At 43.9% G+C, this 15,088-nt stretch overlaps 1 protein-coding gene across 1 annotated transcript in view; it reads left to right on the forward strand.

The window, feature by feature from the left end:
- The first annotated feature begins 313 nt into the window (after positions 1-313).
- Positions 314-15,088, forward strand: part of Polr3g (RNA polymerase III subunit G) — a 38,965-nt gene continuing 24,190 nt past the window's right edge. Inside the window, exons 1-2 of the mRNA XM_052160133.1 lie at positions 314-429; positions 11,540-11,687. Of these exons, the coding sequence (XP_052016093.1) occupies positions 11,571-11,687 (117 nt within the window). The 5' untranslated portion in view covers positions 314-429; positions 11,540-11,570. The remainder of the gene's footprint in view (positions 430-11,539; positions 11,688-15,088) is intronic.

Below are 15,088 nucleotides of genomic sequence, written 5' to 3' on the forward strand. Positions count from 1 at the left end.
CTGCGGCAGCTTCTGCAGCTGCAGCACCAAGACAGTAACGCAGGCCGCTGAGGCGGGGCGGAGACACCGGACAATGCTGCCCTGCTCGGGGGTCCTACTGCAGGGGCCAGGAGAGATGCGTGGCAAGCGACAGGACCGCCCACACACAGGCTGCGGGCGCTGTGCACTCGCAGCAGGAGCCCAGAGTGAGGCCGAGCCAGTTGGAAGCTGACTACGGCGCCTGCCAAGGGCTAAAAAGCTCCCTTTCCGGGGGTGTGGCCTCGCAGGGAGTGGGCGGGGCTCCCAGTGCGCTCGCTTGCGCTGTAGCCGCGTGCGGTGTTGTGCGCGCTGCTCGGGAGGTAGAATCTGCGGCTTCTTGCTGGCGGGGCTGCCTGCTTTCCTGCCATCTTTGCTGCACCGTGTGTCCAAGCCTCGAGACTTGGCTAGCAGGTAACTGGAAGCTATCCCATTCTGGGCTGAAGGTGAAGAGGGCAGAAGGGAGTTGATGGGACACGTGGAGAACGTGGTGGCCGGGTATCCGGAGCCAACATTCATCAAAGCCCCTCTGGAGTGACTTTGAGAGGTAGCCCTACCTCCCCAAAGCCTGCTGCCGCCGCCTTCCAAACCTTGTAAAGTTTTCGTAGCCAGATCTTCCAGCCTCCTGTGGGTTTGTACTCAGTGAGATAGAAGGGAGTTTATCCTCTTACTAGAGAAGACTATGCAAACCCGGTGGTTGTGGTTTTTGTTCACGCAAAGTTTGGCGGCAGTTTGCTGATGAGGGCATACTTATCATCGCTTCAGTTTTAATTGTTGGCACCCTTGATAGTGAGGAGACGGGCTGGTGATAACATTTTTCTTAAAAAGGAAAACCTAAATGTCCCCCATGGTTCTGGGTGGTTCTTTGCTCTTTGAAGAGAACAGAGAAAGTTAGAGCTTAAGGAAAGGCTGAGCACTTTGAGGGCACAGGAAAAGTGGATAATGACTGGGTGTGGCCTTGCAAGCCACTGAAATCGCCCCCACTGTCAATATCAAGTCCCTATCCTTGCACCGCAACCACTAGCGATTGATGCAATCCCTTGAGAATTTGGCTAACCTTCAGAAATTATAAGGAGATCCTCGGGACAGCATTTTAAGGGATAATTAGGAAAATCCTTCCTGTGGCATCTCCTAATACGTCTTTCCTGGACGGAGACTGTATTCTTCCTACACTCCTAAACCACTAGACCACTCCGGTGGGAGCAGGAGCAGGAGCAGGTTGCTGCCCTTTTGAGTATTGTACTAATCTCATCTATTAATCAGTTATGCAATTGGGACCATTCTGAGCACTAGTGCCTGAGCTAAATGATGTGTGACAAGCAGAAAACTGTTTTAAAAAAAAAAAAAGTCTGATTTGAGTTCTCAAGAATCTGAGGAAGCTAACACCTGTACACAAATATTTGTTATATAATGCGACATGAATGCAAAAATTGGATTCTACGTATAGATGGACTACTGAACAATTGCCCTGGCTGTAAAGATGGTCTTCTCCGCAGAGAAACACAGTGCCCGCCCTCTGGACTTTGTTTCTGCTGCAGAAGAGAGCCACTCTGTAAGATGGTACCGCGTTGTTCCTTGGCCATGAGCTCAGCAGTAATCCAGCGGTGATTGTCTGGCTTGCGCCTGGTTCTGGAGTCCTTTGGGCCGACAGTTCCCAATGGCTCTTCTATTCTGCTTTTCAGTATGACTCAGCTTCTCATCTTAATTAAATTTAAGCTCAGATAGTCCTGAAAGAGGCTGGACTTCTTTAACTAGTTTTTCTGGCCTGGTTCCTGCTTCACTTTCACACCACCTATCAGGTTCTGACAGGTTCTCTAAAGTATATTTTGCCCACTTCCCATACCGTGAACTCCATAAGAGCAGAGATGTTATATTCTTTGCCTCTGTATTTCCAACATTGAGAGGATGGTTTGACCCAGAGGTTAGGGTCAGGTCTTAAGACTCCAGTGGATAATTGAAGACCCTCCCTGGAGAGGCAGACAACCAACAGTTACTTGGTAAGAAACAAAAGTTAAATGTCCTAAGCTCTCTTAATTAAAGAGAATGACGTATGAGGGGTGTAAAGACTTGCCTTCTATTAAAGTGGCGAGATGAATTGAGAGTGATGGGAATCTGGACATAAAATGTCTAGTATGTTTCAGATTGGTGATGCTGAAGGCCTGACCTAACGCAGACCAAGGGAGGATAATAAAGATCACACAGCTAAAAGCCTCCTGTTAGGTGATCAAAGGAGACGACAGCCAGGGTGAATGAGTCAGGCTCTTGATTAGAGCAAGTTTAGGTCATTCTTCATGTAGAGACTGTGACCTGGCTCTCACTGTCTCCCCTGGCCTCCAGCTACTTGAACATTTGTTCATCTCCTTAACTGTGCAAGGTTGTATGTACAGGAGGATGGCCACAATCATAACTCATGGCATTTTACATCTAGGAAGAGTTGCAGAGATGAGCTCGCCATCTTCCGGGAGGTTATGTTTAGAGTTGGTGTGGATAGACTTGAACGAGGCCCATTTTCAGGTCTCTTGGAACAGGTTCTGAATGGGAGTTTGAAGGCGGCCTCCTGAGCCGGAAGCAAGCGGCAGTGCTGCTTCGTCAGTGTTGTGGGGTTTTTGTTGTTGTTGGTTGTTTTTTGTTTTTTTTTTTGCTTTTTCGAGACAGAGACAGGGTTTCTTTGTGTAGTCCTGGCTGTCCTGGAACTCACTCTGTAGACCAGGCTGGGATTACAGGCGTGTGCCACCACGCCCGGCTATAACCTTTACTTTTTATTTATTTATATTTTTATTTATATTTTTATTTATATTTTTATTTATATATATATATATATTTTTTTTTTTTTCCGAGACAGGGTTTCTCTGTATAGCCCTGGCTGTCCTGGAACTCACTCTGTAGACCAGACTGGCCTCGAACTCAGAATCCACCTGCCTCTGCCTCCCAAGTGCTGGGATTAAAGGAGTGTGCCACCACCTCCCAATGTTGTGTTTTCAATTTCAGATTTGGGGGCTGGAAAGACCTCAGCGGGGAAGAGCTCTTGCAGGTTCAGTTCCTAGCAACCACACCAAGCAGCTCACAAGCTTTGGTGCCCTGACATCCTCTGCTGGCCTCCACGGGGCCCCGAGTTCCTCTGCACACACCCACACACATTTTAAAATTTTGAAATTAAGAACTTTTTGCAGTTGCCAATTTCCCTCATTGATCTGGGATTAAAAAAAATAGGTTGTCAATGACTTTAGACATGTGCTTCCAGAAGTAAAATATAGGTAGGACATTGAGAGGCCTTCCTATACTCCAGCCTAATATACACCAGCCATTGATAGGAATTGTTTGAGACTCATCAGATGACCTTTATAACCTTTTTACTCTTCTATAAAATGAGGAGATTTAATCTACTGTGATTCTTAGTTTACCCAGGACCACACAATGAGGTCTTGGAACGGGTCGCTTATTGTACATGGAGATGTCAAAGTATTTGAAAGAAATGGTTGTTTTGAAGGAAGAATTAAGAACTGCTCAGTGCCTGGGAGAATGGTCAAAGCTGGTTGAGTAAATGACCGAGCTCAACTGGGTCATTCTAACCAGATTTGGATAATGAGAAAATAGAGAAATAAAAAACCTCTTCATTCACAAAGTTCGGAAGCTGAGGCAATGTCCCATCTATTAAGGACATTGAAGCAGAAAGATTATAAGTTCAAGGCCTGCCTGGGCTATAGAAAGGGCTCAAGTCCATTCTGGAAAACTATCAAGTCTCTGCCTCAAGAAGTAAATATGCAAATAAATAAAAATTAGAAGGCTGAGCATAAAGTTTAGTAGTAGACATTTGCCACTGTGTGTTGCTCTGGGTTCAACCCCTCTTCTCCCAGCAATACACCTTCTCAGGTTGAGAAAAAAAATCAAAGTATTGGATAAATACATCAAATAAAGGATTTAAGTGACTGGCGCCTAGGCCTCCCTTGTGAACCTTCCATGATTTAGTCTCTGGCTAAAGGGGAAGAAAATGAATTAAGAAACCAAGTGTTCTATATACAGGAGCACCATGTCAGGGTCATCAAACTGGAAAATGGGTGGTCGGCCAGTGTGCCCAGTAACCAAGGTGTCTCAAGAGCCAGCGTTTGATTTTCTACAGGTTACATTTACTGTTGTTAGCAGTTTATGCCCAATGACTGCATGATAAAAATAGGAAGTTGGAGTCTGCAGAGCTTATTTCTGGGACAATATTCTATTAAACAGTGTTAACTGAGCTACTCTTAGAGTGAATTTCCCAAGCCATTTCCAGGGCCCAACTTCAAAGATGTTGGTTTATTAGGTTTGAGAACTAAGTGTTCCCCAGGACTCAGTATGTTTTATATTTATATTTACATCTCCCAGTTAATTCCTCTGATCAGGCAAGTTTGGTAAACTTTTCCTAGATTTATTTCTAATCTCTAATTAGTGACAGATCCTAGACTGGAATGTAGCGCAGTGGTTGGTCTTGGCCATGCTTGTTGGGCTCCTAAGGGTGCTGAGCAAAGGTGTAAGCCCCCTTACTCAGCAGATGTCAACTTTGAAAGACCAGCTCTCTGTAGACTCAGCATGGTAGAGTGACTCAGCAATTGGAATGAAGCCATTGTGGTATTTTACCTCTTTTAGAGTTGACAGATGGAATGAGCTCTGAAATTAAAATGAATTTCCTAATGGATTTTGTTTTTAAGGTAACTGGTGTATGAGAAAAATTAATCCCTAGTAGAGTTCCAATCAGCAAAATGGAAAAATTATAAAAATGTATGCATCAGTGAAATCTGCAGGCTTGTAAAAAATGTGTATCACCATTTTGCAATCTATAGTGGACCGGCAGATGTAGATAAGTAGGTGGTACTGATGAGCATCCTATACTAAACAAGACCAGCCAAGGTTAACTAACCCACTACTAAAGAGAAAACTTTGCATTACTGGGACTATTGATGCTGGTTAGCTGGAGCTAAGAAATTAGCAGTGATTAAGAAGAGACCAGCATCATTGGGATGAAATCCTCTGGGAAGTATTTTCTGAGAGGACAGAGGCTGTGTCCTGAGATAGCCAAGGTTGTACCTTGTGCTGTGGCTGGACTTGGTACTGTGTAAGAGTAACCCAGGTGATACTGGTTTTTGAAGGCATGAAGGGGTCATGAAGAGCAGCTGAGGCCCTCGGCACTGTGAGAGGTTGTGGAAGGCCATTGGTGAAGGTGCAGCCTCAGTTATAATTTGATGGCCCAGGATTGAAGGGGTCATGCAAAGGAGTTGAGGCTTGGCACCATGAAGTGAGCCTGTGAGAGGCTATAAGTGAAGCCTGGTTACAGCAGAAGACAGCAGTGTTTTGGAGATGCTAGTACCATGAATGACCGACCACCAAACAGCAGCAGCAATGGAGTACAGGCATCTGGAGCCTAGAAGACAGGGTGTGTGCTACAAAGGGCAGAGCTGGAGAAGTGACCCAAGCCCTTGGAAGAATCCAGAAGATTGTGAGTGGATCCCAAACATTGGAAAGTTGGAGTTTGATTTTGCTTTTGATAGTGAATGTGCCATGCTATTTTTCCCTCTTGCAGGAACAAAGTATTTTAGTGGAGCCCACAGTTAAGAGACTTTTAATTGTAAAAAGACTTTGAATTTTAAAAGAGTTTGGATATTTTAAAGGGATTGAAATTTTAAGAATCTGCAAAGATTGTGGGACTTTTAAAGTTATTTACATCTTGGGGATGAATAAGAAAGTAAGGGTTGGGCCGGGCTGTGGTGGCCCACGCCTTTAATCCCAGCACTTGGGAGGCAGAGGCGGGCGGATTTCTGAGTTCGAGGCCAGCCTGATCTACAAAGTGAGTTCCAGAACAGCCAGGGCTACACAGAAAAACCCAGTCTGGGGTGGGAGGTGGGGGGGAGTAAGGGTTGAGGCTTAATAGTGATTACAAGGGATCAATTATACTGGCTGGTTTTGTGTCAAGTTGACACAAGCTGGAGTTATTACAGAAAAAGGAGCTTCTGGTGAGGAAGTGAGGAAGATCCAGCTGTGGGGCATTTTCTCAATTAGTGATCAAGGGGTGGGGAGGGCCCACTGTGGGTGGTGCCATCCTTGGGCTGGTAGTGTTGGGTTCTATAAGAGAGCAGGCTGAGCAAGCCAGTAAGGTACATCTCTACATGGCCTCTGCATCAGCTCCTGCTTCCTGACCTGCTTGAATTCCAGTCCTAACTTCCTTTGGTGATGAACAGCAATATGGAAGTATAAGCTGAATATAAACCCTTTCCTCCCCAACTAGCTTCTTGGTCATGACATTTTATGCAGGAATAGAACCCCTGACTAAGACAATTCTGAATGAATATATTTCCATTGTGTGTATGCACTGTTTTTATTGTCCATTCTCTGTGAATAGACAGCTAGGTTGCTGATGGGCTTCTGGGATGGTTTCCTGTTCTTGCTGCTGTGAATAGACAGGGAACAAACGCGGATGTGCTGGTATCTCCATCTCCATGGGAGTTTGTATAGCCCTTTGTGCCTAGGAGGATGTAATTGGTGCATACCGTAATTCTTTTAAGAAACCTCCACACTGATTTCCACAGTGGTTGCATGGCTTTTTTTTTTTTTCTCTGTTAGCTCTCAGAGAATATACATAATGAAGAGTTTTAAATAACCTGAGTCAAGGGACTGGAAGAGCCTAAAAAGGAAGGGTCTGGTCTTATATTAATAACTACTGGAGCTGAAAGGTCGGGTGCCTGGGAGCTGATTAAACTGTCCTGCTTGTGTGTGTACACAGATAGTATCATAGAAGTCAGCGGAAGTCTAAAGCCCCCGTTGTCCTTTGCAGTGACAGTAATGGACTTATATAATCATTTCTTTATTGTTGGAATGCCAAGTAAACATGTGTACATAAACATGCTGGGATGAATTTACAAAATGTGTGAAGACCATGCTGCTTGAGTGCTTGAGTGAAGAGAAGAAACTGTATTTCACCTCTGACTGGATTTTTCTGTGTGTAGCTACAACCCTAGATAGACGGGATTATTAACACTGGCAGCCCACCAAGGCTTTAAAAGTGCAGTGATTTAATCTGCTTACCCTCTATAAATGCACTACTAACTCGGTCTGTGGCACGCTGCATTCTAGGTGTGTGGCAGTTCACAATCATTTCACTATTACTATTTAAAGACAAAATCCACTGCATAGTTAATGTAATGTCAAGTCTCAGAGGTGGGGCTTGTGAGCATGTGTTTAGCTGTGTTTAAACTGAACCACAGAGCAGAGAGACGTCTCGCAGAGCGTCCACTGTATGTTAGAATCATCTAGAAAGATTGCAGACCACGGAATCTTGCATGATGATGTCAGAGACCCAAAACCTTTCCATGCATCACAACTCCCTTGGGACCTTCTTAGAGCACACACTTAAAACACAAACTGAAGCCTTCCCGGAGGAGTGCTCCCTTGTGTCCCCTTCCCTGTCTCTTTGTGGTAAGACCCCCCCATGGTTTCTATTTTCAACACTTTCCTGGATGCTTCTGCTGGAGACTGCACTGTCTGGAAACTACTGCTCCAGATTTCTAAGCTACCCAAGTGTTATAATGATTGCTAGGGTTAAAAACTCTTTATGTTGTTCCAATGATGAAGAAAGCGTAGATTTCTAGACTTTTGGAGAAGTAGCTAGCCCCTTGTTAATTTTGGATGCTTACCCTTATTGTTAACATCACAAAACCAAGAGAGCTACCATTGATTGTCTTTTTGTCTTCACGTGAAAGCTGGTTGGAATACAGCAGCTGTGTGAGAGGCTGTTTCCCTTGCCCCCTGCTGGTGTGATCAGGGGAAAGGAGACAGTGAAGGTTCCTGCAGTCTTCTGTGGTTTAGAAGTCAGCTCACTCTCCTGTGTGCCCTGGGTTAAATGTTACTACTCACCGTTGCATCGGCAAGAGAGAGGCAGGGATGTGCATTTTCCTATTCACAGTTGAGCATGAATTACACAGAAAGAGCCACCCCAGTTCTCACACTTCAGTTTTAGCGCAATTCTCTTAAACTTCTCCCAGCCATTGATGCCTGATTACCCGAGTATTTTATACAACACCAGGTGTACAGGTATACATGCATATGTAGACATATACGCATTCACTGGTAATCACAAATTGATTTTAAAACATTTAATTGGTATACATATATTTTTACCATCCATTAAGACAAAAAGCAAATAAGAATACTAAGAAGGTATTCTTATTTGGTGGATGTTGTTTAAAAAATGAAATCCTGCTAACTATTTGGCATTGCAGGACAGAAAGCATCTTGAAGTTCTTCGGGGTTTCTCCATAGTTTGATTTTATAATCGTTAGTGCTGCAAGCACTGTTTGACAGATGGAGTTCAAGCCGGCAGGAACATGTTGGAGCATTTTCTGAAATTGCTAGAAATTCTTAGTTCTGAGCCTAGACCTACTAAACAAGTTTTTATGAAATTTGAGTGAGCATTTTTTTTTTAAATTAACCTTCCTAGCAATGGAATCTAGGGGGATTTTTTTGAGGGAGGGGTGGATGTATGCCGAAGAGGAAAAATAGAAGTCCTCATAAAATACTGACAGTCTTTGTCTCCCAGTATGTTTTATAAAAGTGAAGGATGTGGGGCTGGAGAGATGGTTCAGTGGGTAACAGCACTGACTGCTCTTCCAAAGGTCCTGAGTTCAAATCCCAGCAACCACATGGGGGCTCACAACCATCTGTAATGAGATCTGATGCCCTCATCTGGTGTGTCTAAAGACAACTACAGTGTGCTTACATATAGTAATAAATAAATCTTTTTTTTTTTTTAAAGTAAAAGATGTATCTCTGTACTTTATAGCATACAGGAGTTCTGAATCTGAGCTCGGGTGTCTGAAACACTGAGTGCTCTGAGGTAAGGGGTAGGCAGGCCTGTACAAGCCACATGAGACTGTATCTCAGGTAGTGACTGCCTGCATGCATTGGGGTGTGAGGGGGCATGGGAGGGCCTGTACACACCAAGTGAGCATGATTTCCCTTCAGTAATAAGGCTTGAGGGATGCTCACCAGCTGAGTGTTCATGACATATTACAGTTATTTTTGGTTGTTATTCATTCAGAAACCTTTTTTATTGTCGTTTCTTTGTATTTATTTATTTATTTATTTATTTATTTATTTATTTATTTATTTATTTTTGGTCTTCTTTGGACACTCAAGAGTTCTACAACCCCATACAGGGTCAGTTTAAGATGCAAGAGTTTGCATGATGGTGTCCATATCTGTACTTCAGTGCTGGGGAATGGAGAGAGGCAGGTCACTGGTGCATACTGACCAGCCAGTCTCCAGCTCCAGGCTCCTTGAGAGACCTTGTCTCAAAGAGTGGAAAAGCATTCAAGCAAGATGTCCATATTGTTGTAGACTCTGCCTCTACCCGTGCATCCCCCCCAAAACACACACACTCCTCCCACACATGCACACACACACTCCTCACACACACATGCACACAACACACTCCTCACACACACATGCACACATTTATACACACTCCTCCCACACACATGCACACATATACACACACTCCTCCCACACACATGCATGCACACACTCCCACACACGTGCATGCACACACTCCTCCCACACACATGCACACACACACACACACACACACACTCTTCTCCCACACATATGCACACACTCCCACACCTCCCACAGAAGCTTAGGACTTCTGTTAGGTGTTGTGGTTTGAATGTGCTTTGCCCTCGGGAGGTTGCACTGTTAGGAATCACGGCCTTACTGGAGGTAGGTAGTATAGCATTCTTAGAGGAAGTGTATCACTGTGGAGTTAGGCTTTGAGGCTTCTAAGCTCAGTGTGGAAGAGAGATTTACACTGGTTGCCTTCAAATCAAGATGTAGAACTCTCAGCTCCTAGAGGCTCGTGCCTTCCTAGAGCCACACATCCTGCCCTGATGACAATGGGCTGAACCTCTGAAACTGTGAGCCAGCCCCAATTAAATGTGTTCGTTGGTCATGGTGTCTCTTCACAGCAATGGAAACCCTAAGACAGGTGTGGTGGTGCACTTCTATGATACCAGTATTAGAGGCAGGAGAATCCCTGCAAGCTCAGGGCCAACAGGCTGTTCTGAGCTAGTCATGACTTTACAGAGATGGCCTTCTTATAGGGAAGAAGGAAGAAAAGGAGCAGGACTCTGGGCTGTGAGTCATCTTCCAGGCTTGTCATAAATTCAGCTCAAGTCCTGAGTAGTGATATCATTACACCTCTCAAACTCGAGAAAACATGTTGACTTTCCCTTGAGTAGTCTAGAGGCTTCCTCAGCAGTTACTATAGTTACTATTATTTAACTTAGGCAGACCATTTCAGAGCCTTATCAATTCCGTTCATTTTCCTAAAAGGATGTTACAGCTCAGAGTCCTGTTTAACACTCAGATTCTAGGATAATAACTTGTGTGGAATTACAGCGTATGGTTACTAGTGCTCAAATTGACATAAGCAGGAGTTCCTCTTCTCAGTCTAAATCATCATCCCTTTGTCTCCATCTCCTCCTCCTCCTTCTCCTCCTCCTCCTGCCTCTCCTTCTTTCTTCTCTGTATCTTTATCTGTTACCAAACCACAGAGATGGGCATAGTCCTGGCTGGATCTCAAAGGAGACCCAGGGTCAGCCCTCTCCTGAAGGTCTGACTAAAGGGGCTGTAGGCTTTAGGCTCTGTGTCTACTTAGTGGAGGCTTGTGAACAGAACACTTCAGCCTTCAGTGACACCTGTTCCTCCGCACATTTATTTTTATCTGATAAAAGAAATCAGTCTATGCTAATGACACTTTAACCCGCCTCTAGGTCTAATCAAATCTTTTTCACCCACCCAACTCCATGCCCTTTCTCTCTTAAGAAAAACAAGAAATACGCACATGAACACACACACACACACACAAACTCCTCACAAAAACAGAAGACAAAATATACAAGCAGTAGACCAGTAAGACAAAACTCCACAAAGCAATATGAAACAAAACTTATATTTAAAAAAAATTACTATTAGGACTGTTAGGTTCATTTTGTTTTGTCCAGCTGTTCCTGGGCGTGGGGCCTACCTAGAGACTCCATTGGAGAAAACTAAAAATGAATTTTTACTTTGTGAGCAAGTATCCGCTGGATTATGCCAGTGTCATCTTGGTTAGGGGTGAGTGTCAGGATCCTACCCTGGTGGGGATGGGGACAGAGTCTGTATCTGCTTTCTCTCAGTCCTGGACCTTGTCTAACTTGACCCTGTGCAGACCTTGTATGTGCGGCCACACAAAGTCTCTGTGAGTTCATGTGTGCACTAGGCCTGTTCTGTCTGAAGACACGTTTTCTGGATCCATCCATCTAGTCTGTCTCTTACTTTCTGTCAAAACATGCATAGGTCCCTGCATGGGTCCTCCTCTTCTGCGTAGACCCCTGAACCCTGTTCAAAAGCGTTTTAAGTCAGCCATGCTGTATGAGGGCTGCAGTCTTGTATTTTGGTTTAAAATGCTTGTTTCCTCTTGTGTATGATCCATTGACTCTCACCCACTAACTGTGCCTTTCAGCATCTGTCCACTGCTGCTGTAGTGCCTTCCGATGGCTGGCAATAAAGGAAGAGGCCGTGCTGCCTATACCTTTAATATCGAAGCTGTTGGGTTCAGCAGAGGGGAGAAGTTACCTGACGTTGTGTTGAAGCCTCCACCGCTGTTTCCTGTAAGTGTAATGATAGCTCAGTTCTCACAATGTATTTTTGTGTGTTTCATGGGAAAGCACAATTCCGCTTAGGGCTTGAATGTATGCTATTATCATAATATCCTCATGTCTAAGAGTAAAAGAGTATGTTGCATTTACCTTGTACTCAGATCCTCCCTGAGACTGCTCTCTTAATATACAGAGAACAAAACTATGTATACCTTTCTACAGACACGATGAGTACTTAATGTACTAAGAGCATTTATTTAAAATCTTGTGTCTTCTCCTGATGTCATTAATCTATTCTAATTACCAAAATAATATTTTAAGTAGCCAGGTTAGGTTCGTGATGCCCCCAGTGTAGCTAGTGATGTTCTTCATAGTCCGTATTTGTGAAAATGACCTCACTCCTTACTATTACGCCATGTTTGTCTCAGCAAGTTTGTCTAAGGCCCTTCAGACTGTGTTAACTGCATTTCTCCCACTCTTGCGATTCTTCTAACTGAACCACATAACAGCTGATGTTTCCTCTACATTCAGCTGGAAGTGGAATCTCCCATTTACGGATGGTGTGTGCTACTGTGAAAACCCACTCTCACCAGTGGCCTAGACCTCTTCCTTGCATTAACCTTTCATGTTTCAGATGGAGAAGCCCATTGTTGAAGGGCTCCTGGCAGTATAGAATCCTGGACAGATGGAATGTTGGTCTAGATACTCACATAAAGAGATTATGCTTTTTTAAAAAAACATTTAAGTAGTTTGGAATTTTTTGAGAATTTTATGCATTATTGACAGAATCTTTTACATCATTCCATCACTTTCACTCCAACTCATCCCATATCCTCCTCTCTCCGTCTCAAATTCATGACCTCTCCTATAATTATTATTGTTATATGTATGCACTTTATATGCACAGTACTATCTATTTATCTATCTACACACACACACACACACACAAACACACATGTATACACACATGCATAGCCTACTGGGTCTGTTTAGTGTTACTCATATGTATGTGTTAAGGGCTGACTACTAGAAATTGGATATCCTATCAGGGGCCTTGTTCTTGGAGAAAGCGGATTTTCTCTCTCTCTCTCTGCAGTGATTAGTTGACTATAGCTCTTTATGTAGATCCAGGGGTGGAGTCTTTTGGGGTTGAATTCCCTCGTCCATGTTGGCATTTAAGCTGCTGTATCCTTATGCAGATCTGTTTGACAACCATGCTGTTGAGGTATCGTGGATGCGACTTGTGTCATCTCTGGATAACAGTGTCTCACACCATGCGCCTTCCTAGTCCCTGGACTCACTCATTTTACTTGCTCTTCTCTGATGTCTCCTGGGGGTTAGGGGTATGCCAAGGACCAGCCTTGACTCTGAGAGGGGCTCCTGGGAGAAGGGGTGTTTGAGAGCGGAAACAAATGACTCCAAGTCAAATCCTGGGGAAAGAGCTGACAGCCTGGGTTCTGCTTGAGATAGCCTCTTTCTCCGCTCTTATCTCTGTGGTCTGTCTCAAGCTGTCTGCTTGAGACAACTCCCTGCTAGAGACAGTTCCTCATGATAGAAAACATTCTAAATGCTTCCTGGTTTTCTAATCAAAGTCAGAAAAACTGCTAAAAAAAAAAAATTATTGGATTTTCTGACCAAGTCAGAAATGCTGTTAGAAAAATTCTAAAAGTAAATAAAAATCAGAAAGTCAGAAAAAAATTCTAAAAGCTGTGTTAGTTCTCAAAGCAGTTCTTTCTGGATAGCTGCTAGAAAATATTCTAAAAGACCTGTGTTCCCTCTTCAGACAGCTTTCTTTCTGGATATCTCCAGACAACTCATCCAGATAGCTCTCAAGGCTTGGTCTTTTATTCACATGTTAATTCAGTCATTTACTCCAGTTTCCTTTTTGATTATCCCTTGACTCTCCATTCAACGACTCCTGCCCCTTCATTCTTAGAAAAAAAGCACACACTTTTTTTTCTTTTAACTTTGCAAAAGAATTCAGAGATCTGCCTGCCTTTGTTAAGCACTGACACCACTCCTACCGCGCCTGGCCTGGGACCTAAATACTCTGGCTCAGGCTGACCTTGAATTTAGAAATCTGCCTGAATTTGTAAGCACAAACAGAAACTTAGTTGGGTGGGATCTTGCCCTGTTACCACCACTCCCTAAATCTCTTATCTCCTTATCTCCTTCCTTTCTGACAAGCTGGTTCACTGTGCTTCTGCTGCTGTTCCTTAGATCTGTTAAGCTCCTTATACAATCCATATTGCACCCTTATTGTTTTGCATAGTTGAAAAACTATATATTTTTGAACTCATGTTTTCAGAGTTCTTTCCCACAACCATAGGGGCGGCCCTTGAAGGTCTCAGAATTTACCATTTTGCTGAGATAGGTGTACCCTCAACCTATGGACTTGTGCTGTTTCTAATTATCATGGAGTCATTAACCTTGGTAGGGAGAATATGCCCCAAAAGAGGAACATGAAGTTATGTATGTGTATATACACATATTGTAAGACCCCAAAAACCGAGGGTGCCCTAGCACCCCACACCCCGGAAGGCGACACCCAAATCACTCGAGAGAAATGGTCTCGATGTAATAGCATGAGGATTTCTTTATTTCCAGAATTCTGGGTTCCACAGCCATACCCCACGCAGGGGTAGAGGACTGAGGACCCTGTGCAACTGAAGTCAGGGGTATTTAAAGGGGAAAAAATCACAAGACAAGGGTTAGAGGCCACAATTCAAAAGGCTAGGGGTGGAGGACAAAACATGCACAGAATGGGGAAGTACAGAATATGGGAGTGAGGAAGGCTAGAGATTATCTGGAGCAAACGTCCTTGGGGCATTGTATAGTTAAACATTGGAACTAGAACAGGGTGGGCTATCTTTCTCAAGCTGAAAGCAGAAAACAAGTTACTCTGTGCTGGGCTAGTTGTTTAGAGGTCTAAAAACATTGAGTTGGGGGTCTCTCAATACACACATACATACATATGAGCCTTATGCCCACAGCAACCATCGACACTCATGGAGGCCCACACACTGCTGGCTCTGTTCCAGGGGCGGGAACCATGTCTGCGTCCCTGCCTTGGCCTGTGTTTTAGATAAACCAAATGTGCATTCATGGTCTCTTATGTTGCATTTTGACCAGTTGTGGATTTTCCTAAGTGCCTCTGAGTGCTGCAGAAAGAAGCTTCTGTGGGTAGGGACGAAAGCCACATTTACCCGTGGATATAAGGATAATTATATTTAGAAAACAATTAGGAATTATATTGATCAAGAGAAATGGCAGTAGAAGGTTTTCTCTAGGATCTAGACCCTCTTCCACTGAAAGGATAGAAAATACAGCCTAAGTCTAATGACCCCAAGAAGTCAGAAGTTTAAAATGCTATCTCACTCCAAAGAAGCTCTAACTCCAGCCTTCTAAGGAGC

The sequence above is a fragment of the Apodemus sylvaticus genome, chromosome 16 (assembly GCF_947179515.1).
Source record: "Apodemus sylvaticus chromosome 16, mApoSyl1.1, whole genome shotgun sequence".
Lineage (NCBI taxonomy): Eukaryota > Metazoa > Chordata > Mammalia > Rodentia > Muridae > Apodemus > Apodemus sylvaticus.